Below are 26,170 nucleotides of genomic sequence, written 5' to 3'. Positions count from 1 at the left end.
AGGAGAGAGAATATTGCCAAGCAGCGGGGCCTGATCTGAAATTTATGGCAAATTCTGCAAATGCCAGGCTTGGGGCAGCCCACCAGCAGGCTGAGAGCCAGCAGGGCTGCAAGGGTTTGCTCTGATCACAGGCAGCCATGGCCGGAGAAGGAAATTGGCCATGTGAGAGCCAGTGGCTGCTTCACCTTCTGCTGACCGGAGCAGCAGTTCCTCCCCCAAGCACGCGCGGAGTGGCAGGAGGTGTGGAGCGTGGGTCCCACCAGCGTGGGACTGGGCAGGGGGCAGAGCACCTCAGCCCCGGCCACCGGGCTCTTCCCAGGCAGGTCCTCTTTCAGGCCAGGCACCTGACAGCAAGGGACCCATGGTCAGCCGTGCACTTGGGCCGCCATCAAAATGGCGTCCTGATGCCACATACCACCTCCTCACTGCCCATTGTCCCCAGCCCCGTCAAAAGGCAGCCCTGCCCCTGGCCACCACTCGCCGAGCGGCTTGCGCCTGCAGCGCCAGCAATCGGAGCAGGACAGGAGCGGGGAAGCCTCAGGCAGCGATTGCCAGTTTCTGGGTGCTGCGGCCCCAACGCCCAACGAAGCTGCCAAATGCAGTCTCAGGGCAACTACGAGAGCCGGCGAACCAAAGAGGACGTGTGGAAACTCTTTGGTTGGTGATCCAAACCTGCAGAGGATGGCATGGAGCCAATGGAGGTCGACCCACTGGAAGATCAGGAGGAGGCCACGGAGTTGGATCCGATTCCAGCAGACCTAGCCGGGTACTGCAATGCGGATCCCAGGCTATAGTTGAAGAAGGGAGTCCGTTGCACTGAGCGGGTCTGGCCCCACTCACGACTCTGTCGGCGTAGGCCCAGGTCCTCAGCGGTGGTCAGGTGTGCTGCAGGTGGGAAGCCGAGGCCTTAGTGCAGCCAGCCTGCGCGTGCCTCCCAGCCATCAATCAATTAATCAGTTAATCTCCATCCATCTGTCAATCTCCCTTGAAACATGGTGGAGTTCAAGTGCTGCTTGGGTTTTTCCTCCGCACCCTGCACTGCCCTGCTGCCCCCCGACATTCATAGGGTATTGTCTCCCCTGCCCTTTCCAGTGTGTGGGTAGCACAGCAGCGCTGGGAGGAGGTCACGCTACAGACACCATCCGCGGCGAAGACACACCCTGCGCTGGGCACGTCTCTCACCGGCAGAGTTTGCAGAAGACGGAGGATCAAAGTGTTCCTGAGAGCTCTCCTCCTCCAACAAACCTGTTCTAACCTTGGCCTTGTGAGACTTTCTGGGCAGCGCTGGGGGGAATAGCTGGAATAAGAGGGGGCAACACTTTGTTGAGTGCATGCAAGATCAGGTCAGGGCCCTTAGCTTTTGAAACTGCCTCTCTCTTATGAATACCAGCTCAGTCACTCACAGCCAGGTTAGAATCACAGACTCATAGGATGGTTTGGGTTGGAAGGGACCTTTACAGGCCATCTGGTCCAACCCCCCTGCAAGAGCAGGGACATCTTCAACCAGAGCAGGTTGCTCAGAGCCCCGTCCAACCTGACCTTGAATGTTTCCAGGGATGGGGCATCCACCACCTCTCTGGGCAACCTGGGCCAGTGTCTCAACACCCTCATTGTAAAAAATTTCTTCCTTATATCTAGTCTGAATGTACCCTCTTTTAGTTTAAAACCATTACCCCTTGTCCCATCACTACAGGCCCTATTAAAGAGTCTGTCCTCTGGTTCTCCAGAGCCATGAGACATGGCGCAAATCTTTGTGTCAATCCCCATGGGAACCAGCCCAAGGGATTCAGGGAAGCATCAGTGGTGTTTCAGACATGTAGTCCTTCAAAGAACCCCCCATAAAATCCAAAACCAGCATTACCAATACAGGGTCTGTGTGCCCCTGGGGTGCACAGCCAACCCGCGACGGGTCTGCCAAGGGGAAGCCTCCTCCTACGTGCCACGCAGCAGCTCTGGGCGAATCTCCACCTCTCTGACCCGCTCCAGTCACTTGGGCTGCAGGGAAGAGCCTCCCCTGCTGCCCAAACCCCTCCTTCAGGGTGAGCACAAGGAGCATCATGGTGTGGCAAGCCCAGAGCCCAGGCTTGCCGCTTGAGAATCAAGACTGGGACCAGAAGCTGTGCCCGGGATCGTAGCTACTCCTTTATTATAAATCATGCCGTTACGTCGCTCCTCCTCAGAGTTAGTATGTTAAACATTTTTCATTATATATATATCTATATAAAAAGGTGAAAACACCCCCTCCCCTCCCCAAAATATCAGAACGGAGCATTGCACCAGGAAGGAAGACAAATGAAGGCCCGCTCAACAGCCAAATGGGATTTGCTGAGCACCAGAGAAGCTGTGATCGGCTGATGAGCGGGTAAAAATACAGATGGTAGAGTAACACATGAGGGCTGGCAGGGCGGAGAGGTTTGCTCTGGGGAAAGAGGGCTGTCCACCTCCCTGCACCGTACGGATGACCCCCAAGGGGAACAGAACATGGCTTTGGACAAGATTTCCCATCTTTGTGATGCAGAAAGGCCTGAAAATAATAATAATAACAATAACAATAATGATAACAAAAAGAACATGCTTTGTAGATTGGATATTCAGGTCTCCTCCGCAGGGTGTGGTGGCCCATGGAGAAGAGGTGCGTTGGCCCAGATTTGGCCAGGATGTGACCTGGAGGAATTTCAAGCCTGCTCTTTCCCCATCACTGGAGGTCTCCTGGGGGCAGAGGAGCGGGTGGCACTGGGACCAGCACCCCGAGGCCACAGCGGCATGCGGCGAGGCTGCCTTTGAAGGCAAAGCACCTTTTGGAGGCAAAGCACCTTTGGAAGTAAAGCACCTTTGGAGGAAAAGCAGCCAAGGAGGCTGTGGCGTTCGCTGGGGAGGGCCCTGCCAGGACCAGGCAGACTGGTCCCGAGTCACGGCTCGGCAATGGGGACACTGTGACCGAGACCGTTCTCGTCCTGCATCCTCCTTTGCTTTGCTTCCTGCAGCCCGGCACGTCCTGGACACCCATTAAGTGACTGCAACCCCAAGCACACCTTGGCCCTGACCTCAGCTCGTGCTTCGAGGTGTTTCTGGAATAAAAAATGGTCATAATAGTGACAAGGGCTTTAAGGAAAAGTAGAGGGACACCCTAATCAAAGTAGGTTGTTAAGAGAGTTTGAATAACCCCCTCTCCCAGTTAAACTGGTGTCACTGCTCTGCTCACTGAGTGACCTGCTCTCTGTCCCCTGCTGCATGTCCCAAGGTGACAGGATGCAAACCAAGAAAACAAAATTCCTGCTCCAATGCCACTCCCCACAGCAGCTCATCTTCATCCATCGCCCAGAAGCCACAAGCCACACTTGTCACCTGTGGCACCTGAAACCTCCTCCCTGTCTCCCCTGGGATCTCCGAGGGAAGGGCAGCAGCCCCCGGTGCGCTCAGCCTCCCCCGGGATGCCCCACTGCGGACCACGATGCCCTGCGATGCCCTCGGGACACGGGCGTGGAAGAGGACGAGGCAGGAGCGGGGCGAGTGGTGCCGCTTTGGTGGCTGTCTCGGCGCCTGCAGGACCTGGGTCCGCTACTAATAAATAACAAATGTCAGAATTTCAAGTAATGTCCCTGCTGCCGCGCTCTGCCCAGCTTCTCCCTCTCCCACCGCTCATCGACCGGCTCCTGTCGCACTGGGCCGTGGTGGTGTCTGCAGCGGCTGGCAGTGGTTTAACTGGGAACCTGCCATTGTGAAGCTCGGGGGCGAAGGGTGCATGTCTTTGGGGGACGGGTTTGGGTGACGCCGGCTCCCACTGGAAGCACGACCAGTGTCTGTGTTGGACCCAGAGGAGATTCCCGGGGCGGAGAGGAAGGTCACGGTTCGGCGGCCCTCCGGCGCAGCTTTTGCCTTCCAGTTTTCCCACGGGGGTCACGCTGTGTCCCTAGTGCCCCTGGCATGTTTTACAGCACATCTGTCGGAAGTAGGTCCGGCTGCAGAACTTGAACTTCAGGACAAGCGGGCAGTAGGCCACCTTGTTCACATCCTTGCACTCTGGATGGGCGACAGAGGGAAGCAGGGTTACAGCTGCCTTGGGGGTGAGGAGCCCCGGGGGGAAGTTCTAACCAGCCCTCTGCAAGCTCCTTTTGCACCCTGATGCCCAGCTCCTGGAGGCTGTTTGCCAGGAAGCAGCAAGACGCAGCCGTGCTGAAGAACCTACTGAGAACCTCATTACTGAAAGCCTCTCTTTGCCAAGGGGCAGTTTCTTCATTTATCAGGGTCACGGCATGCCAGTTTGGCCTTGGACCAGAGGGGACAGCATCAGGTCTCCCCACAAGAGCCTCACCCTGCAGCAGAACACCTAGAGCCCAAATCAGGCTGTGCTGGCTCTGGTGTCCCTCTACCACATGGCCCCCAAGGCTGGCAGTGCTCCGCATTTCCCTCCCCAGTCCCCCCATCTCCCTCACCTTCAGGGTTGTCCGTAGGTCCCGATTCGCACTTGGTCTCGCACTGCTGCATGCCGGGTGGCTGCAGGGTCTCCATGCAGTCGCTGGATGGCTGCCCGGTGTGAGCCAGGCACTGGACGGATCTTCTTTGCTGGCCAAGGCCACACTGCGCAGAGCACTGCCAGGAAACAGCACAGCACAGAGCTGTGGCGGCCGCCACGGCTTTAATAACGTGGGGGGAGAGGGCACGGCCAGGTCTTAGGAGGTGCAAAGGGTGCTGGATGCAGTCGTCCCTTCCCTCACCAGAAGCTGCAGGGACCTCACCGGCACAGCTGAGCACTGCGGCCCCGCTTCCTGAAAAGCTTGGTCTGAACCTCCAGGGCTCAGCAAGGGTCTCTCCATCTAGCCCTAAATCATCAGCCTTTCCCAGGCCTCCTGCACCCCGATGTCACCCTGCAGCTCAAGGGGTGTTAGAGGGAAGGGAGGACTGTCAGCGTCGCCCCACTGCAGGCGCCAGGCTGGGCTGTGGCAGGTGGACCAGCGGTGGCCCCGCTTGCAGCCGGCCCAGCCAACCGCTGCAGTCCATTGCTCCCACTGCACTGCTCCCCGTTCTCACTGCCTTGCTGCCCCCCAGGTACCCCAAGGGCCCTGCAACGACTTCTGTGGGGCCCTGCTAGGCCTGGGAGACTCCCTGGGTCAGCTGTGCACTTGGGCCGCCATCACAATGGCCTCCTGAGCCAAGGGGGGGCAAAAACCACTGCCACGGAGTCCTGCTGCCCCCCAGATAAGTTGTGGTGGCCACATCAGGTTCTGCTGGCAGGTAAAAGCCTCATGTGCGCTAGGGTTTGAGGGGCTGGGGAGGCAGAGTCTTCTCCTTCAATAACCCCATGGAAAGGATTGTCCCTACCTCTCCCCACTCGCCAGTCACCCAGCGCGGCGGTGGGCAGCGCCGCAGGTTGCACCTCATGCTGGTTGGGGGCTTGGAGCCTTCGTAGCACTGGGAGGTGGGCAGCGTTGCGCTGTGGTCACCGCTCTTGCAGAGGACAATGCGGTGGCGGAAACCTGGCCCGCAGCTTGGGGTGCACTGCAAAGAGAGGACATGCGTGGTCGGGATGTACGGCAAAGAGCAGAGAGAGACAGCACTGACTCTCCCCACCTTGCCTGTCTCCTGAGCTACAAGACCGTTTCCCACATTACGCTCTCCATGGCCACCAGCCACCACCGATGCTCTGGCCTGGTGATTGACACTGTCCTCCTCAGGACCAGTGCCATCAGAGAGGTGAGGGCTGACGTTAAGCACTTACCTCAGACCAGTCCAGGGCGACCCACTCTGGAGGGCACGTCTGGTTATTGCAAGGCTCAAGCATCTTTGGCCGTGGATGGGTGCAAGAAGCATCATCCAAGGTCTTCTCCTCGGTGGCAGAGATCTTACGCTTGCAGAAGACACTGCGTGTGCGGACGCCTTCGTTGCAACTTCGGCTGCATTCAGACCAGTTCCCAATCACCCAGCTGGAGACGGGTAAAACAGCAAAGCTTGCGAGGGGCACAGTGGTCCATGCTTGTCCCCATAGTCCTGTACACAGCCCTATTCCTACTCTGGCCACAGCCTCCCAGGCAGCTCTGGTTGAACCACAGAGTTCCTCCACATCTCCCTTTTCCCTTCAAGAGAGGGGCAAGGGCCAGGCAGGGAGGGGCTGGGACAATTTCTGAGGGACTGCGCCAAGTATCTGCTCTGCACCAAAGGACCAGATGGGGAGGGCTCCTTTCTGCACGTGGCACAGCAGCGCAGGGAGGAGGTCATGCTACAGAGACCCTCCTTGGCCAGCACACCACGTGCTTGGCATGTCTCTCACCAAGCAAGGCACGGTGTAGCCTCCTGCACAGAGCACTGCGGCGGAGACAGGTTTCTACTCCCTGCATTGCCACTGCCCCTTCCCTGCAGTGATGCACTTGGGCTGTGCAGGTCGCGCGCTGTATTGTGCTCGCGATGGGGCACAGAGGAGAAAACTGCCCCCCACCCCCCCAGCAGCACTGCTCCAGCCAGGTAGTGTCACCCCTGGGTACTGTGGCAGGGGACTCTGGCTTGGGAATGGCAGAGAGGGGGGAATTTCACCCTCCTCCACACTGGCTTTTCCACGCACACTCCCTTGATCTTCTCCAAGCCATGGTACTCACGCTGGGGGGCAGGGTTCGGTATTGCACGGCCTCTGGCGCTCTGGCATTTTGGTTTCAGGGCTACAGAAATGGTTGAAGACAGTTGAGCCGTCGGAAAGTTTCTTGCATACCACAGATTGGATCTGGTTGCCTGCCAAGAAAAAGAGGCAAAGGGGAAAGAGAGGAGGACCCTGAGGCTAGCACTGAGCCAGGCTGCAGGTGCAAGCCCCACAGCTCTGCTCCGTGTGGGCAATGTGACAGGGCAGCCACTTGCCACTGCACCTCATCAAGCCTGAACCTACTTCTCTATTCATAACCAAGGTCTCTTTTGCCTCTAACATGTCCAGAAAAGAATGGATGGGGTGAAGGCTCACCAGCCAGGGCAGGACCCAGCAAAGTTTGCAGAGGATGGAGGATCAAAGCGTTCCAAGGATCTTGTCCTCAAATAAACCTATTCTAACCTTGGCCTTGGGAGACTTTCTGGGCAGCACTGGGGGGAATAGCTGGAATAAGAGGGGGCAACACTTTGTCGAGGCCTGGCATGTAAGACCAGGTCAGGGCCCTTAGCTTTAAACAGGGAACATTATTAAGCCTTGCTTTTGAAACTGCCTCTCCCTTCTTCTGAATACCAGCTCAGTCACCCGCAGCCAGGTTCTCCAGAGCCAGGAGACATGGTGCAGACCTCTGTGTCAATCCCCACGGGAACCAGCCCAAGGGATTCAGGGAAGCATCAGCGGTCTTTCGGTTCACAGACGTGTAGTTCTGAAGGCCAGGGCCTGTTGCAATCGGCTAACCTCTCCTGCATTGCACAAGTAAATGAATTTCAAGCATATCATGCCACCTTCCATCACCTCTACCACTTACACCACGGTCCAGCCGAAGAACGGCATCCAGGTTGTTTGCCCTGACACTGCCCACAAGATCATGCTGGCTGACACCAGCTTGCATGTAGCTGAATGCAGGGTGGGAATATGTAGAAATCCGAGAGCTCCTTTAGAGCAAAGCAGTTGCTAACGTCCATGCGCTGTCTCACGTGGCCCAGACACAGGGCGTGGGAGTCACAGGAGTGCAGACACGTATCCCCCCCCAGCCGACATGGGGTCAAACCTCACCCCCTGCACACAGTGCTGAGCATTTGGTCCACGGGGTGTAGTGCCAGGCGTACTGGTTCGAGGCATCCCTGCCGATGGGTGCGTTGAACTTGTACCGGATCCCCTGCAGCTCTGTCCGCACAAGGACCTGCAGAAAAAGGCACCACCGAGGCATCAGTGCCACTGAAGTCCAGCATGGTCACGACTGTCATGGATGGTGTCCCATGACCTCAGCGCGCTCTCTAAAATCCAGGGCAGCTGAAATCTTCCCCCCTTCCCTTTCCAGTCCCTTCCAGCATTGACCTGGCAGCCACCAGTGATGACAGTGGTGCCGCCATGAAGGTGACACAATCAAAAAACAAGCTCCTGTGCACTTACAGATTGAGTTGTTCCATAAACCTGGCAGGTTAGGGGGAGAGACCTGAGAATTGAGTCCCATTTACCTCTGATCTCTGTGCCCCTTTACTCCAGACAGTGAGGACAGATTGCTTAGCTCCAATTCCCATGTAGTCACGGCAAGGTCTCTTTAGCCCAGACCAGGCCCATACCAGGTGGGGGTTTGAAGGAACCATGTTACCAACCATGACAAAGAGGGTGATGTTGGTGGGTCCCAAGGCCTCCAGGGACTCGGGCTCCTCTGGGGATCTCCTGTAGTGGAACGTTGTGCCTGCGATGTCAAAGCGCCGTGGGGGGTCGATGGAGAGCTTCCCATTGATGTAATACTCGCCGCTCTCCCCTCTCAGCGCTGCGAGGACAGGGGAGCAAGGGTTAGCAGAAAGGCTGAACGCACCCGTATCCAGCTTCTGCCGGGTGCTTCTCATCTGCCAGGCTCAGAGCACTGCTACAATGGAGGGTAAATACCATCAGCCTCATTTTACAGGGAGGGAATAGGTGGGGTAAATAAAGTAGGTGCCTGGGTCAGGGTCACACGGAGTCACTAGCAGAGGTGGGACTAATGTACCCATCATCGTCTCGCCTGCCCGCTGCCTCGCTGTGGGAGGATGCTGCTGCGGGGAGCTCAGTCAGCTGCCCGGGGCGGTGATGGGGACACTTGTCAGTGTGACAAGCTGTGGCCATGAAGCCAGGCTCAAATCCAGCTGTGCAAACTGGGTCTTGCCTGCTGGGGCTACTGGAGGAGGCTGGTCCCCAGGAGCCTGGCTGTGGTTGCCCAGGCGAGTCGCTAGAGGGAGATGGGCTCACTCGCTCGCTCCTGCTCGCCTTCCCAGCTCTGCGCCACTCCGGCCCTCGGTGCTGGCAACGACCTCATTGCCATGATGCTCTGGAGCAGGGAGGATGCTTCGTACTGATGAGAATGGAGGATGCTCCCTCCCCTCCCACTGGGGTGCAGGGACAGATCCTGGAGCGGGAGAGGCTGGTGGCAGCAGTCGATAGAGATATGAGCTTGGGTTGTGCCTCCAGTGCACAGAAATCCAGTTTGGATGGACACGAGGAGTCCCCAGTATACCTGGGCTGGGCAGGGAGGGGTCTTGGCATCCCCGAGCCCAGCAAAGGGAGCTGGCCTGGAGGGACGCTGCCAGGAGAGCCCCGCTGCGACCTCCCACCGGTGCCGGCATCTGGGCAGGCTCCTGCTCCTGGAGAGCCACTGAAGAGGCACCAGGCAGCAAGCCAGCAGTGAGCACCCCTGCCCACCTCTCCACGATCACTGTCCATCGCTTAGAGGACAGAAAGAGAAGACAAGGGGAAAGAAAAAAGCCCGTTGTAAAAACCAGCCAGAGTGGCTGGAAAATTAAGCCCAAGGAAAATGTGAACAGGTCTATTTTTAATCCCCAGCCCAACATGCTGGCGGAGGGTGGAATGCCAAGGAGCCGCAGACAGCGCCAGGAACGGCGGGGTGTGGGGTTTGCTCAGGGTTACGCTGCTGAACAGTGAGCGCAGGACGGAGGCAGCGCTGCAGCAAGACAGGGGCTGTGTGTGCCACACTGACACAGCCCACGCTGGCCTGGGACACGCTGCCCTGCCAGCAGGCCCTGCTGCCTTCCTCTGCCCCCAACCCCAAGCGGGTACACCCAACCCCATCCTCTGCTGCAGTGGGAGGTTTTCTGTGCTGGGCCTTTATCGTGTCCTATTAACCGCAGGGAAGTGGCAGACCAAGGGGTGTCTGGCTGGGATGTCAGCGTACCCCAGCCCCATCTCACCTAGGTAGTTGATGGAGAGGTTCAGCTCCCGGATGTCGATGTGGACGGAGCCCTTGGGAATCTGGATCACCTCCTCGTAACCTGTGAGACAACCCGGGGCTGGTGAGCAGCGATGCTCAGCCTCCGAGCCTGGAGCCAACCCTGCCCTGAGCTGGATGGGAGTGTGTGCCACCCTGTTACCCATGGGTTAAACACTAAACGAGGTGCTGGCAGTGCAGAGGTGTTCACTCAGCCACCCACTGCAATTAAACAGAAAAAGCGCTACGGCCTGCCAGGACAGTGGCTTGCTTGCTTTGCAGTGTGGGCTCTTGTGACGGGACTGGCCATGCTGGGGAGGTGCTGTGGAGCTGCAATCTCCATGGGCATCTCCACAGCCTGGCTTGAGGGCAGCGTGAGCCGGGGAGCAGGGAAGGAGCTTGGCGCTCTGTGGCAGGGACTTGGGTGCCAGTGGTGGCTGGGTCACGGCTTGGTCAGTGAACAGGAGAGATTTGCTCCCTGCTTGAGCCTGGTCCTACCCTTTGGGGTGTTTCCCTGGGATATGTCCCTGCCTGTCCTGTGCATCCCCAGGAGCAGGTGAAGCCAAGGAAGGACTCGAGGGTGGGTGACGCTGGCTGTGCTGGCCAGGCCGCTTGCTCCCTACCTCCCTCCGGCAGGGACTGGTTGAAGACACCCTCAACGGTCTCACAGGAGCTGCCATCTCCCCCACACACGCGACACTTGTCCTCCTTCGAGTCAGAGCCCAGGACACGGTCACAGCCCACATGCTGGAGGAAGGAGCAGCAGGGAATTAGCCATCCTGGTGGGGCTTTGCCCTCCCCACACCTGACCTGCAGCATCCTGGGGAGCGGGGACCTCCCCTGGGCTCCACCTCACGCCCCCTCCATTGCACCATACACCAGGCAGAGCTCAGTAACATCACCTCTGCCCAGCCCCACCTTTCTGCCACCCCTTTCCAGGGACAGCCCTGGGGGGTTTCTCTCTCCAAGGCTGGGGCGCACAGGCAGAAATCCTGTGGCTGCGGGACAAGACAGAGGTTAGGGTGCCTGCGCTGAGCTGGTGGAGCTGCAGCAGCCCAAGGAGAGCCGTGTCCCTGTAGCACCAGCGTTATGGTACTGAGCCCATGTGAAGCTTCCCGCTCTGCCCCGCTGCCACAGTACATGGGCTAGCAAGCAGGTCACCAGCACGGCTGTGGCTGCCTATGGTGCAATCCCCCTTTTGTTCCACAGAATATTCAGCCCCATAGAGACAAAGAGATCCCAGAGACACAGGAAGGGAGACAGACAGAGACAGAGAGGGAGCCTGTCTGCCTGCCTGCTGGGGGACATTCACCACTCCCACAGTGCTTTCTTATCATTAAACTTTTATAGCCCTCCAGATCCCATTTCAAGGGAAATATCAAGTGCCTGGGACTACATGGGCTGTAAACACAGAGACCCATTGCTAACACAGGCCAATGTGGCACCCGGCGCAGGGAGAGCAGACAGGCGCAAGCCCAGAGGTGGATGCGCTCCTGCTCCTGCAGGTGAACCCGGTGCCTGGGCAGATGTCCGTGCGGGCATGGGGAGGGCAGCGCTCCCCTGCCCGGGAGGCCTGCCCTTGCCTCGCCATCCCGAGCCTGTCCCAGACCCCGGCAGCACCTTGCACTCCCCGTTGACGCAGATGTCGTTGGAGTCCTGACGGCACGGTGTCCCGTCCACCACGGCTGCGGCTCGTTCTGTGTAGAAGTTGAAACCCTCGGCCAGGCAGTTGAGGGAACAGGCTTTCACACCCCCTGGGAAAGAAGCAGAGGTTCAAATGATGCCACCAAGGAGAGGGAGGAAAGACATGGAGAGCCAGACCTGCATAATGGCTGCCTTACCCTTGGCCTCCCCACACCTCCATCCTGTGCTTGGCCCACTGCACAGCTCCAGGTGCCCTGGAGGATGTCCCTGCCAAGTAGAGGGACCCACGGAGGGACCCAGGCACCCTCCTTATTGATCAGCACTGAGTCAAGACCCTTGAACCCGATGCCAACACATGATGAGACACTGTCCCTTCTGCACAGCCATGGCTGAATGTGTTGGGGAAGTGAAACAAACGGACTTGTTCTTATCTGGTGTCAGTCACTCCTGGGTCTCCTGGCACTTTACAAGTGCTGTTGACACCCTTGTGCCCATTTTACAGACAGGAAAACAGAGGCAGCAGCTCTTAATTGACTTGTCAAGGTTTCTCAGCTACTAGACCAGAGCAACCAAGTTTTTCAGCTCCTAGACCAGTTACTGGGCCAAAGCAACCATTTATTTCTGTTCAAGGCTGGTGGATACTGAGCCTTTCACAGCAAAGATGATGACAGCAGCATGAGGACAAAGGGGAAGGATGCTCAAGTTATAGCTAAAATACCTGCTTCCCAACACCCCTTGCCAAAGCCCCGTCTAAGGAACAGAGGCTGGATATCTGGATATTGGCTTATGGTGCCTCGGAGCAGGACGTGGGACTGGTTATGGAAGGAGACACCTGAGCAGAGCAGTTTCCTGCCTCCTGTCACTGAATTTTATCAAATGCTGGTGCAGATCACAGCATTTGCTGCCTTTACTGAGCATCCCAAGGAGATCCAGCTGCCTGCATGGCCCCGGCAGACAGATGCATGCCTGAGCTGTGGCAGTTCGCTCCTGCAGGCACCAGCAACAGTCATGAGCTGTGTGCCAGAGCTGGGAAGCACGTAGGTTGGAACCAACTGAAATCTGCAAAATTTGCAACTTGATACAGCGCATCAAACAGGCAGATGGAGAGGAGGGGTGGCCCAGCTGTGCCTGGGAGCACCCGAATGCAGCTGGGGGGAAGAAAGAGCAAAGCCGGGAGAGGGAGGAACAGGAGGAGACACGAGAGGGAAATTCAGCAGCTTGGAGGCATGCTGTCGAGGAGGATGCCTGGCCAAGCCCCTAGAGAAGGCGCTCGATCAACCCTTCTTCTGGAGGGCCACCCCCCTCCGCAGCACCTGGCGAGGGAGCTCTGGGGCCACCAAGGGGGACAGCACAGGCATGACCCCAAAAACTCACAGGCATCTAACCATGGCATGCCTGGACCCCAGGTCTGTCCCCCCAGACCTCAAGGTGCAAACCATCACCTGCAAGGTAAAAAAACACGAGTCACAAGGGACCTATGCTGGCTGCGAGATCTCCCAGCTTCGAGAGGCCATGCCACCAAGCCCCACTGGCAACTGCACACCCTGCACATGCAACTGTCCCACCAGCCTGGGAGAAGGGCTTGTGCTGGGCCTTCCTGAGACACATCTGTGATTTAGCCAGTGCTTGCTGGCTTGAGAGTGTCTCTCCTGCCAGCGACCTCGCTGGTACACTCCGTTGGCTGCGTGGGACCCTTCGTCCCTGCCCGCGTGCAGCTTTCTAAGGCCGCGCTCTCTCCTGCCATCACTGGAGTGCAGGGCAGACTATGCAATGAAGCAGAGAGGAGAAACAGCCAGCAACTTGGGCTTTTGTTTCAGGGCTCTCTGATGGGTTTGCTAAGCTATTCACACGCACTCCCTATTCTCTTCCTTGTCTCCAGCTACAAGGAAAAGCGAGACCCACTGCAGACACCTTGCTGCAGTTCCCTGGTGGGCAGCTAACTCCTGCCACAGCCTGTTTCTGCCTCTCTCCCAGCCCTGGCTCCATTTTAGTAGCTCCCAATCGGCTGCATGATCCTCCTTTCTACTGTAAGTCCTCACTGCTGCTGCCCCGTGCCCAGGCTGGTGCCCAGCCTCCTCAAGCAGCCCCGAGCATAATCGTCACAGCCTTGAAAGAGGAGCCTGTGGAGAAAACTGGAATGAAAAATGCAACAAGCCAGAGTTAAGGAAAAAAAAAAGAAAGAAAAGAGGGAAAATAAAAGATCAGGGATTGGTGGCATGAGGCCACATTTCTTCCTTTGCCTTAAGTGCCCTGACTTTGTTACAGGGCTGCAAAAACGGTCTGAGTGCAGGAACTCAGCTCATCACAGAGCCGGGGGTGTTCATGGGGGTTTCCTCATCACCCTCCCCTTGCTGGAGCCCAGGAGGATTCGTGTGTGCGCACACGTGTAATCCCTAAAAATTTAACCCTCTTTTGAGGTGAGATCAGCAGAGAGGGAGGAAAGCGCATGGAAGAGAGCAGGCCCTCCATGCTGGGACAGTTGCCCTGATTCCAGCCCGTCACTGGCAAAGACCCATCGCTGCTGATGCAGGCCCTGTATCCTGGTGGCTCCGAGCATCTCGCATGTGCAGAGGGAGCCTGGGAAGCAGCCTCTGAGCACCCATCACCTTCCTGCCTGCAGGAGCTGACAGTGGGTGCGGACTCGGGGGTCCACGCACAGAGCCGGCACTTGGGGTCCTGTGGTCATGCTGCCACCCAGCTGCTGCTCCACGTGGGACAAATTCCTGCTGGTTCTCCTCAACTAGCCACTTAGGAAAGGCTTGCACATGGGGGATTTCTGCCTTTAAAAGAAAAAGTCTTATGGAAGAGAAATGGGGAGAGAGAGAATGAAGGAGGAAGGGGGAGAGAGAGGGATGACCCTGCACTGGTATCTGCATCCTGACTGCGGCTGCTCCAGTGAGCCAGCTGGGCCACCTAAGCTCAGGACCAGTCCCCAACACACACTCCCTGGTGACAATTTCCAGGCAGGATTTCCCTTGGCAGCCAGGTCACCCTCCCACCGATCAGAGGAAAGGGGGGCTGGTATCACTGCCCACCGTCTGTCAGGAACTGGACTTTCCTCGGCACTCAGCCAGCCAAGAGGTGCTCAGGTGGTCTGGGCATCACCTTGTCCTTGTTAAGGTGGTTCCTTAAAAAGGCACCTTTCTAAAGCCCTAGAGCAGTGACAACTGTGTGTCCCCAGGACAGCAACACCGACCACAGCAACACGGCCAGGGTGAGTTTTGGACCCCAGAAAGATCCTTTGAAATAGCACGACACGCCTTGATATTCCTGGACATGGGAATTAAGGACCGTATTTTCACCAGCAATCAGGATCCAGCCCCTCCTCTCCCAGCATGTGAATGATTTGGTGGGAGCTGCGCTTTTTGGGGTGGGAGCCTTAGGCCTGGCAGAGCAAGGCAGTGCTCTGCATCCTCCCAGGCCGGCTCACTGCTGCCCGGCAATACCCGCATCCGCAGGGCACGAGCAGGATCCTCAGCACAAGCCCCATGGGGCATTTGGCAGCAGAGGGGCAGGAGAGGCTCTGCAGTGCCCATTGTCACCTCTGCAAGGTGGGTCCACCACCACGGGAGAAGAGCCCACTTCCACAGAGTGAGTGGGACCCCCTCAGCCTGCCCACTGCCCGGTGAATGTTACTAATCTACTGGGAAACAAGCAGCAGACAAGACCATATAACCCCGAAGAGCACAGGGTCTGCCATAAACACTGTGCGGGTCCCCAGCCCCCCATCCCCAGAGAGGCGAGCCCCCCAGCCGTGCACCAGCCCGCAGAGAGATGCCTGCCCTTTGCTTTGGGCTGAGTAGCCCAAGGTCTGCAACAGCCAGGTCTGCTGTGCGTACTCCTTTTAATCTTTAATATAGCTATTAAAATAGAATAGAATAGAATAGAATAGAATAGAATAGAATAGAATAGAATAGAATAGAATAGAACAGAACATTTTCAGTTGGCTATGCGGTGCCTCAGAGAATGTTTTGTTCCTCCTGCCTGCCCTGTCCCATAGAGGAATTAAAGTGCATTACAATTTATGATGAGCAATCTCCTGTTTTCTGCAAGCCCCTGCTCCTCCCCATCCCTTTCCCAGCCCCGTGAGCCGCTCCACTCTCCCTTGGCTCTTGCATCCGCCAAGAGCAAAATGAATAACTAAGCGAATAAAGCAAAATAAACAAACAATTAAAGCCGCATTCCACGAGGTATCTGCTGACTGTTGAGCTCCGAAAGGCTGAGCTCAGCATTTCTTACTGGGGCTGTGTCTTGCGATCCCGGGGTCTGGGCTCCAGGACCATTATAAATCACCGCCAGGAAAACACGCCGTACTGGCCTCGTGCAAAACCCAACCTCAACTTGCCAGTGACCTGACGGCTGGCGTCAGGCTTTCAGCGTGTGGCTCCTTCCTTTCCCAAATTCCCTGCAGGACTGGTGCCCTACCCCATCCAAGCCAGTGGGGTACTCCTTGTCTTCAGGGTGGAGGTGCTCCATGCTCAGGACATTTCCCCAAAACCAACGTGGGGCCAGCGTCTGACAGGCAAACGGCACAAGCACCCCTGCACCACCCCACCTTTCGGCAAGGGGGTGGCTCAAGGGTGCAGTGCCGAAGGCAGCGGCTGAGCTGAGCAGGGGAAGAGGCTCAGCAGAGGGCCAGGGTGGTGAATGGCTCCCAAAGCGGGGACACATGCCCAAAAGCAACCTGAAGACCAGATATGCTACCAGCCGGAGGGCAGAATGCCCGGGGACAAGGCTGCCAACAAGGATGGATCCTGGGGGGGTTCTTGTGCCAGTGGGGAGGGAGGGTCTGACACCCACAACCCCAGAGCTCTCTGGGCACTGCTGGAAGAGCCCAGGAGGGAGTGAGGGAGATGATGGCCAGCCCTCATTGCCTCCCCAGTGCTGGGGTAGGGATGTCTGCTAGCACAGGGGCTGCAGGGGGAAAACACGGGTCCTGAGAGCAAAACACTTGCAGCAAGGGGAAGACAAGATCGGGCTGTTCCCCAGGGGTCTGATCTACGACATGGAGAGGGTGGAGGTGCAAGGTGCTCCCCACCTCCCCCACAGATGTACCTCTGACGCCCAAACAACACCAAGTATCACAAAATCCCACAGTCAAGTGACGATGCAAGTACTTGTGCTGCTGAAGTCATAGAATCACAGAGGGGTCTGGGCTGGAAGGGACCTTCAAAGACTGTCTAGTCCAACCCCCCTTGCCATGGGCAGGGACATCTTCCACTAGGTCAGGTTGCTCAAAGCCCCGTCCAACCTGACCTTGAACACTTCCAGGGATGAGGCATCCACAACTTCTCTGGGCAACCTGTTCCAGTGCCTCACTACTCTCATCGTACACCGTTTCTTCCTTATGTCCACTCTAAACCTGCCCTCTTTCCATTTAAGACTGTTGCCCTTTGTCCTGTCACTACAGGCCTTGGTAAAAAGTCTCTCTCCGTCTTTCTTATAAGCACCCTTTATGTATTGAACGGCTGCAATCAGGTCTCGCCAATTCTGACAGAGCACCCAGACTCAGGCAAAGAAGTCTGTAGGTGGAGGGGAACAGTGATGACACCTTACCACCTCCATGGTCCCAACTGATCTGAGGGTCCAGTGTGGACAGCCCATGCCATAAAGAGCCGATCCGGCTAAGCCTGGCTGACAGCTCCCAGGCAGGTGGGTGTCAGCACACATGACTTCTCGAGAGCTGGGAGACGGGCGCTCTCCCAGCCAGGGGCTTGGCTCCTGGAACAGGCTGAGGAGCTGCAGCTTCCAGCACCTCTCTACTCGTGTGAACATGCCTCAGGCCCTACCTGGGCCACCACAGAGGAAGACAATGATACCTGTTGACACTGAATAAACAAAACGTAACTGCTAAACAACACGGCTTCTCGTGACCATTACCCACAGCCAACCTGGAAAGCTGAGACACGGAGCTCCCAGATCCCTTCAAGACACGATCGTGCCAATGCTCACAGCCTCCTAGGAAGGGGACGGGTTTCTTCACCTTATTTTATGGAAGAGGAAGCTGAAGTGGAGAGAGAGGATGGGGCTTTTTTTGAAAGCCAAAGCAAAAATCCGTGTCAGAGCCAGATTACAATTCAAGGGCCGACGTTCAACTGGCCGGCCGTCCTCTGGACTCAAACCACTGGGCCATGCCTGGGGAAGAGAGAGGTCCGAGCGAGGGCAGATCCAGCCTGCGGGGCTGTCTTCCACCTTGGCATCCATTGGGGTCTTCATGTGACTTACTGCTTTGCAATTTTATTACATTTTTATTGATCCATCCCCTGCAGCCTCAGCACATCTGCTCCAGCTGCAGGAGCCCCGCTGGGAGGTGTGCTTATTTACACAGCTGCGAAGGATTTCCCCAGTCAAGTTCATTAACTACATGAAGGAGACGCGCTGTTCTTTCTCATTATTAAGAGATTTTTGCCACAAAGGCCTCCTCCCGCCCCCTCTCCTTGCTAGACACTTCTGCGGGACACAGGAAGACTGACCTTGGGAAGAGGGGAGCTCTGCTCTTTGGAGGATCCACCGGTTCGCCTCCCTTCTGCCCGTGCAGGAACTGGAAGCTTTATCCGCCTGCGCAGAGGGGGCTGCCCTGTTTTCTACCCATCAGGTACCAGACTCTAGCAACTCCCTTCTCTTGTCTGTCTTCCTCTTTGCTCACTCAGCAGTTAAGGAAACAGACTTGAGGAAAGAAGTTAACAGCTCTGATGCTGCTGGAATTGTTTCTAGCAGAGCAACGAAGTTGAAGAGCAGTTGTATGGGGGTAAGTGACCCAGGGCACGTCAGGATGGTCAGAGGCCAGAACCAGGGGCACGTCGATCCACAGAACTGACGCACGTCAATCCACAGTCGTGCGACGGGGAGGCAGCACATCCCAGGGACACAGAGCGGGCAGCCTGCGGGACCTGGGCTAGCGGAGATGGTGACTAACTGCCCACCAGACCACTTGGACCAAGAGACCCGTCCCTGCAGAGAACGGGGGAGAGCAAAGCCCTGTGCGGCCCTCTTCCCGTTCTGCCTGAGCCAAGGGATGCTCAGCCCAGCCCCAGCACTCACCTCCACGGTACGTCTTCCAGGTGTAGTACTTCCCTCGGAAGGGGACATTATCGAATTCGGCACACTGCAGCTCTCGGAAGTCCTGGGAGCCCGGTGGGCAGTCCTGTGGCCACACAGCCAGCGATCAGCACGTTGGTGGGAGCAGCCTGCCTTATCTGCTAGGAGGGCAGGAGCTGCTACAGGGCTCCCAGCTGCAACTAACACGAGCCCTTCTAGGAGACGGACACCAGCCCTGACAACTGGACACGGTTACAGTATGGCAGGAGCATCCTTCCTGCAAAGCTAAACACTATTTGAAGACTAACCGCACGAGCCATTGGGCTCCAGCTGGTCTGTCTGCAGATGCAATGCTTGCTGTTGCGAGCAAGCCTTTCAAAGCTAGGTGCAAAGCCCAGAGGAAGCAATGGGGAGCCATCTGTTTTCCTCACTACCAGCCTGTGGATGTTAAAGCTACAATTTTCCAGGTCCAAAGCTTCATTGAGCTTCCCTGCAGCACAGTTTTTTCTCTTTGCTCCCCTTGAGGTTTAACCCCCAGCCCTGGGAAGCAGAGTGCTACGGAGTGTTTCGTGAGCCGCTCTCACCTGACCAGGCCTGCACTTGCAGCGTGTGAGAGGCAACGGCTGTCATGTCAGTGCTGGAAGCCTCTGATCTCTCCCCCTTTTCCTCATTATCTTTTCGGGCCCCTTCTTGATGCCGGAGCCCTGCAGGTACGTACCTCCCACCCGCCCTCTGAGCCAGCTCGCAGCCGGTGCAGGCATGCATCCTCCTGCTCGGTTTTCCCCATTGCGGGATTGCTGCCGGCACAGCATGGCTCACCCCCACCCAGCACTGCCACCTCCTCCCATGCATCCCACAGCTGCACGTAACACCCCGCAGCCGTGCTGCAACACAGCGCTGCCCGCCCCACCAGCAAAGACCTGCTAGCCCACCACCGCTCCTCTCACCGAGCCCATCGGTACTCACGTCGGTGTTGCAGGACCGGTACCGCTTCCGCTCTCCCAGGCAGTACTTCCCTCCAATCGTAGGCCTGCCAAACCGGGAACGAGACGGGAGAACCAGCTCAGGGCAGTGAGCCACGTTTGTGGCGGGCGGCCACCCCAAGCTTGCAGGAGCACCGTAGCTTTTCCCAACCCTGCACTGCTGCACGGATGGATCCTGCCTGGAGGGGCTATTGCAGAAGTGCGGTCCCACAGCAGACGTCACACGCTCAGCTGCAAGCGCACAGTGGAGTTGTCCAAGTGGCTTTGGGTCTGTGGCTGCAGACCCAACACCACAGGCAAAAGCACTGAGCTGCTGTGAAAGCAGGACATGGGATTTGCGTGCAGGAGCCGAGACCCTCCCGGGAACTGAGCGCAGAGCTGCACAGACACCTGGCTGCTGCCTTCCTCACTAACCCGAACAGCAATGCCGTGCAGCCAGGACAAGGCAGGGCCACACCAACACGGCTGCACGCATGTGCACCTACCGCGGGCTGTCGCAGTGGCGAATGGATGACGATACGCCTCCGCCGCACGTCCTGCTGCACTCTCCCCAGGACGACCAGGCTCCCCAGGCGCCATCCACACCCTCCGGTCGGGTGCCGAAAGGCACACACTCCCTCTTGTAGCACCACTGGGGAAAGACAGAGCTTCAAACACCCTGAGCACAAAGTCTCCTCCTCCCAGGGTGCACCCAACCTCCATCGGACATGGCTGCCAGTTCAGAGCTGGGGTCTGGTTTGATCCTGTGAAATCTGAACTCAGAGTTGCACTGGCCTTGGAGTAAAGTTCTCCATTGCAGAGGGCATTTGCCTCTTCCCGGGCACCCTCTCCTCCAAGTCACAGTGTCACTATTTGTGCACGCTGCGTACTTGGGGTTCACAGGGACTGGTGACCCCACTCCCACGCCTGGTGCACCATCCTGTGGGGCAGGCAGCCACAGGCAAGTGGGTCACATCCCCACATCTCCTCTAAAGGGGTCCCGGGTGCCCGGGCCAATGAGGGTGACACACGTTGTGAACAGGGACATGTCAGAGCACACACCTCGCTGCCTATAAAAGCGCGTGGCAGTGAGTCCCAGGTGGGACTTGGACGGGAGCTGCTGCTGCTGGGCAGCAGGGCCAGGATCCCTGTGGGGCACGGACACCTCCACCGCCAGCTGCTTCCTCCCAGGACGGAGTGAGTTTTGTATGTGTACTGGGAGCTCAAGTTGTGGTTAATGGGTTAAAATGACCCAATCTGCAGAAGGTCCAGGTTAAAATAAAGCTTTGGTTGTAACAACAATGTTGTTGTCTCATTGTTCTGCTGAGGACCCCTAAAGAATCGGCCTGTCTCTGTCCTGCTGCTGACAGATGCTCACGCAAACTTGCCTATGAAAGAGTTCCCTCGGACCTGGAAAGCGTCCTGCACCCCCTGGAGTCAACAGTGACGCAAGGAGCGGGACACTGCCAGACCCGCTGCCGTTCTCCGGGCACGGTGCCGGACACCATGCCTCGGGGGCTGAGATAATCCCAGGAAGGAAGAAACCGCTGTGCGCTCCTTCCAGGGGCTGATAAGCCACCCTGGAGCTGCTGGCACAGCCTCTCCCAGCTCCTGAGCCAGGCTCTCCACGGGCAGCACAACCGGCAGGGAAAAATGAACCATGGCCTCCCAGGACACTCAGCTAGCGACCTCCTTGCACACCAGCGCCTTTCCAAAGGTGCGATCCCATGCAGAGGAGATGCTCTGCAGGCACAGCCTTTCTGGTGTCCCTGGTGTCTGATGCTCCAGACTGGAGGTACCGGGGCTGCTGCTTTTGCAGGAAGGACCCAGGAGCCTGCCCAGCTCCTGCAAACCCCTCCATGTGCTCAGGGCTCCTGAGAGCATCTGTGATGGGCTCTGCCCTTGCGCCCTGGCTGCTGGGAGCAGACCCTGGCTTGCTCTCCTGTGGCAAGCACAGACATGGGCTGGCTGAGAGAGTAGAGTAGCGTTGGGGGCATGTGGGGAGGGAGGATGCGTAATGAAAGGCATCCTCCCAGGGTGTGCTGACCACAACCTGCGTAACAAGTGCTTGATTAATGGAAATTAAAAAAAAAAAGAAAAAGTAAACCCAAAACAGGCAGGGAAGGAGCCAGCAAGACAGTGAACCCGCTGAGTGAGCAGACAGGCTGCTGGGGGCACCCCTAGGGCAGCAGAAACTACCACGAGATCTGGGCCTGAAGTCACCCACTGCGGGTTCCTGGGGTAAGATAGGTGAAGCCATGACAACCACGAGGGATCAGTTAAAAAAAAAATGGAGAATTTGGGAGGAGGAAACAACCATAGGTCTGGGATGTGGGCACAGCCACCATCCAACAGAGCTTGGCTCAGTCTTCCCATCCCACTGCTTCCCCAGTTGGGTGGCAGAGCAGAGAAACTCACCCTATCTCTCCTTTAATCTTGCATACCTTAAATAGCTTCTATGCCCTGATCCTTCCCTCTGCTCTCCCCAGCTAGAAAGGGAGAAGCCAGGGTAGACCTCAGAGAGCGGCTCCAGCCAAGGGTTGAGGTCTGAGGGCTCACCAGGCTGGCGAGCGCAGGGGCCACCAGCTGGTGAAGGTGTGGAAAGTTAATACAAAGGTGCATCTTCTTTCACCCAAGGATATCAAATCACTTCTGAAGCATGAATTAATACAAAAGGATAAACAGAAGCACAGGAAGGTAACTGGGGGTTCAAACTGAGTCAGTATCTTCACTGGGAATAGCTCCCACGAGTCCTGGGGGTTGCGACTGCTTGTCACTTCACTCCTCTTAGGACTTTTGAAGAACCGTTGTTAAAAAACAACTAGTAAGTGGGGGGAAAAAGAGATACTTAAAAGTGGGAAATGCTGGTAAAGAAAGATGACTAGTAGAAAAAAATTGCCATTGTGTATGGTGAATCTCCAGCAGCAGGGATGTTCAGCCCCAGGAGCTGTCTACTCCTTTTCGAGCCTTTTCTAATTTCCAGCAGAACTAAGATGACTGTTTGCAAAGAATAAGGCTTTTGTCAAAGCCATCTTCTTTCCTGCACATCAGCTTCTCCAGCTTCTTAAGGATTTGAAATTATTTTTGAATTTCTTAGGAATTATTTTTCCTCTAGTGGAAAAACACATGTCCATTTAATGGAGAATGTCCCAGCCCTGATTCTTCATTGTCCCAATTATTGTTCAGTTTGCAAAGGCACTTCGTTTTAACAGTGCTACACACTCGCTTTACGTTGGCGCAAATGGGCGTAGGAGGTGCAGGGAATGAAGCAATATGAACAATCAAGTCAAAATTCAGTTCCAAAATATGTGGTCATGAAAAATCCTACCCTCCTCTCTCAGCTGAGTCTGAAAAATGAAGGTTTCATCACATCTAACCTGGTGAGGCAGTTTTTCACAAGGTCCTCTGAAAGCATGTTACAAACCCATTGTCCCTCCTGGGGAAACCGGGGCAAAAATCACTTTTCTCAGGACAGCCAGCAGACCTCAGCAGACCTGAGAACAAGATGTTCATCTAAAGCATATGCTATAGCTTGATGTCACCTTACTGTGCCTCCTAGGTGAGACCCAGAAGCTCGCTAGAGCAGGGACTTCATATTCTGCATTTCCAGCAATATGCAAGATGATCTGTACTTCAGGGTGATTATGGGCTCCTGGGCTCCTAAGCACATCCCAGCCTCCCTCCATGCTGGCGGGTAGGGTGGGGGTGGCTCTAGGCTCTGGGAGGCAGGGGAGGACAGGTTGGTGGGTGCTCTTAAATCAACTCCCTGCTCACCAACACAAACAATAATCCCGGTTATTGCTGGAAGAGGGATTCAACCACTCACTGTCAACTCGCTACGGTGCCCCAGGCTTCCTTACCCCCTTTTCAATGGTGTTGGTTTGGCATATGGTCCCCTCAGCAGCAGGGATGCTGTTGGTTATGCAGCGGTTGCTTTTACTCAGACACCATAACTCACTGCAGACTTCCTGGAAAGAGAGAGATTTTGGGGGAGAGAGGGGGAGGGAGGAAGAAAGAGACAAAGAAACAAAGCTGAGATTAGGATTCGCTTGTGCTAGGGGCTGCGAGGCTGGGGCAGCAGCACGCCAGTGCGCTTGAGAAGCACCAGTTGGGCTGGGACATAGGGACAGGAGTGTTTTCAGCATGGTGGGGGGAAAAAGATAAAACCTTGCAAGATGTTGCCCGCTGCAGTCACCCCAAGGCCACTGACAGCTCACCCCCTTCTCTGGACAAAGCCTAAGCACTTCTCTTGCGGCTGGGGTTCTCTGGATTTGGAGGTTCCACTGCTCTCAGGTGCCAGAGACGGCTCCCCAGCCAGCCCAAGCAGCCAAACCTGGTCTTTGTGCCACAGAGGACACATCTCCTCGGACATCTTGATGGGTCCCGAGCTAATCCTGCTGTGTTCCACCTGACCCCTCTCCCCAGGGCTGAGGGATGTTCTCCTTTTTGGGTCTGTGCAGTGGAGGCCGAGCACAAGGGCCCATTCCTAACACCTGCCATGAGCATCCCTATGCCACATGGGTCCAGATCTGCCTCTGCGGGAAGCTGGGACTCCACAGGAGCACCAACAAGGCACATCTGTCATCTCCTGCTACAGGAATGCACTGCAGGTCACAGTGTGAGTAGCTTGTGTACTGACAATCTCCAGCCAGCCTAACAGTCCTAAAGGGAATACTCTGGAAGATTTAGAGCTGTTTTCAGAATAATCAAAATAATGCCAGACACTGAGCTAGGCCTTAAGCAGCTCCAGAAGTGGGCACTTCTGCTCTCTACCTCTGCTAGGTGCAGTTGGGTCCACTGAGTGATATTGGGCTGAGGACTCCAGACCTCTTTCCAGGAGGTTTCCTGGGCCACAGATCCTGAGCTTCAGCCCATCCTGACCTCTCAGAGCACCAGCAAACAAAAAGCTTCCCTTGGCTGTTCCAGAACCCACCCAAAAATTAGGTCTACGACAGAGCCTCTGCGAAGTTGTCACAGCTGCTAAATCAGAAAGTCCAGGCCCTTTGAACCTGCTCTACCACTAAATCAACCAGGCTGGACTTCAACACCTGCAAACTGCAAAGCAACACCTAAAATCCAGAGCCGAGTTTCCTGCCAGGTCACCATCCTGCTCCTATTCCTACTGAAACAAGCCTATGGAAAACTTGCTGCTTTTCAGAGAGCAGCTTGCCGTGACTCAGGTTATACTTGAAAGTATTAAACAGGTTCACATTTTCATGAAGGAAACTGTCTTGAGATGTGAGAGCAGAGCCCGAACAGCCTCGGCTGTTGCTAACGCGCTCCCGGCACACGTCGGTGCCACTGTCGGTGCACACCAATGCCGCAGCAGGGACTGAAGGGCCCGGCGTGCTCTGCGCTGCATGCTCCGGTGCCGGCACAGCGACCGCCTGGCCTCCTGCCTGCCCCTACAGCAGCGTGACCTACAAGAGAGCTCCCGTGGGCCGCCTGCCTCCAGTCAGGTAGCAGCCTGTTCATCACGCCTCCGGGCTTGGTTCAGCCTTCCAGCAAGGCATTCCTCCACCCCGCCAAGGGCTGTGCTCTAAACAGTAACCGATACTCCCACAGGACGAACTGACTCAACGACTGGGAATCCTCTGTGCTGGTACCAAGAGGATGAAAAGATGAGCCTGGGATTTCTCTGCTTCCCTCCTGTTGCCGGGGTTGTGATAGCAGAGTGACACAGGGCGAGCCGGCAAAGGAAAATACTGCGGAGTCTGCACCAAGGACCGCAGCTCTGAGATGCAAAGGGATTTTGGTTCCCAACTCCTTCGCCAAAGCCCAGCTGCTGCTGGCTTTAACCAGTGAAAGGAGAAAGTCTCTGCCATCTTCAAAAGGCAGCTACCCCTCCATACTGCTCTTGGAGAGCCAGCATTGGGAAGTAGGAGCTCCTGTATAGTCTCTTCCCTCTGTGTCACCAAGGGAGAGGACTTCCCAGCTTCAACCAGTGACAGCTGTTCACTCTGTCCTCATCATACCTATTAATCACTGGCATGGAGGAAGGGACCCTGCCGTGTTTGCGCCATCACCCTGGAGTCTGTTTATATGGGGCACAGGATGGGTGGACTTACACATTTACCCAGATTTATCTGCAAACGCTTGAGCCCTTATGCCCCTTGGGTTTCTCCAAACAACACGCAAGACAGGCTGGGCTAGAAGGGTCATCACAAGGACATCTTATGCTTTTGTGATACTTGTACATATACAGGAAGCGTCCGCCCAAGTTAAAAATTAGCTGGGAAACAGGCATGTAAACATGAAAGTTTCCATTCCGCTGCCTCTGGCTCAGCTGAGGAGGGGCGCAGACTGTTGGTAGCACCTAACATCAGATACCACAACCACAGTATTCGGACCCAGACTTCTGCTGTGGCTCTGGGCATCTCACGAGACTGCATCTGCCCCATGTCCAGCAGGCTCTGGGCCCCTGGGCCATGTCGAAAGACAACACTGGACCAGGGAGAGCCAAGCTTTGCCCTGTGTTCACCAAGATGAGCTGGTGAGACCACCAGGAGGTGGTTTAGTGTTTAACCATACTAAATAGATGAACGCTGAGAATGATAAACTGGTTCACATCAGGTCACTTCAATGGCAGCACTGGGCTTGGATTTACATGGTTGCAAGAGAAACTGAACTCTGATCTGATGTGTTTGCTCCTTCACAGCTTTCCAGGGCTTGGACTGGGGTGGGTACACACACACG

General features: G+C 56.4%; 1 protein-coding gene across 2 annotated transcripts in view; it reads right to left on the bottom strand.

Annotated features, from left to right (window-relative positions):
- Positions 1 to 2,127: 2,127 nt before the first annotated feature.
- ADAMTS10 (ADAM metallopeptidase with thrombospondin type 1 motif 10) overlaps positions 2,128 to 26,170 on the bottom strand; it is a 58,170-nt gene continuing 34,127 nt past the window's right edge. Inside the window, exons 12-25 of one of the 2 annotated variants that reach the window (XM_072845151.1) lie at positions 23,335 to 23,442; positions 19,981 to 20,126; positions 19,479 to 19,542; positions 18,516 to 18,618; positions 11,451 to 11,584; positions 10,454 to 10,577; positions 9,814 to 9,894; positions 8,239 to 8,402; positions 7,679 to 7,805; positions 6,588 to 6,717; positions 5,717 to 5,921; positions 5,320 to 5,496; positions 4,434 to 4,616; positions 2,128 to 4,020 (exon numbers count right to left, since the gene is read on the bottom strand). In XM_072845151.1, coding sequence (XP_072701252.1) covers positions 4,006 to 4,020; positions 4,434 to 4,616; positions 5,320 to 5,496; positions 5,717 to 5,921; positions 6,588 to 6,717; positions 7,679 to 7,805; positions 8,239 to 8,402; positions 9,814 to 9,894; positions 10,454 to 10,577; positions 11,451 to 11,584; positions 18,516 to 18,618; positions 19,479 to 19,542; positions 19,981 to 20,126; positions 23,335 to 23,442 — 1,761 coding nt within the window. In that variant the 3' untranslated portion in view covers positions 2,128 to 4,005. The remainder of the gene's footprint in view (positions 4,021 to 4,433; positions 4,617 to 5,319; positions 5,497 to 5,716; positions 5,922 to 6,587; positions 6,718 to 7,678; positions 7,806 to 8,238; positions 8,403 to 9,813; positions 9,895 to 10,453; positions 10,578 to 11,450; positions 11,585 to 18,515; positions 18,619 to 19,478; positions 19,543 to 19,980; positions 20,127 to 23,334; positions 23,443 to 26,170) is intronic. The other variant, XM_072845150.1, reaches the window with a different exon arrangement.

Source organism: Ciconia boyciana, chromosome 24 (assembly GCF_034638445.1).
Source record: "Ciconia boyciana chromosome 24, ASM3463844v1, whole genome shotgun sequence".
Classification (NCBI taxonomy): Eukaryota; Metazoa; Chordata; class Aves; order Ciconiiformes; family Ciconiidae; genus Ciconia; species Ciconia boyciana.
This window is presented reverse-complemented; position numbering and strand designations above follow the sequence as displayed.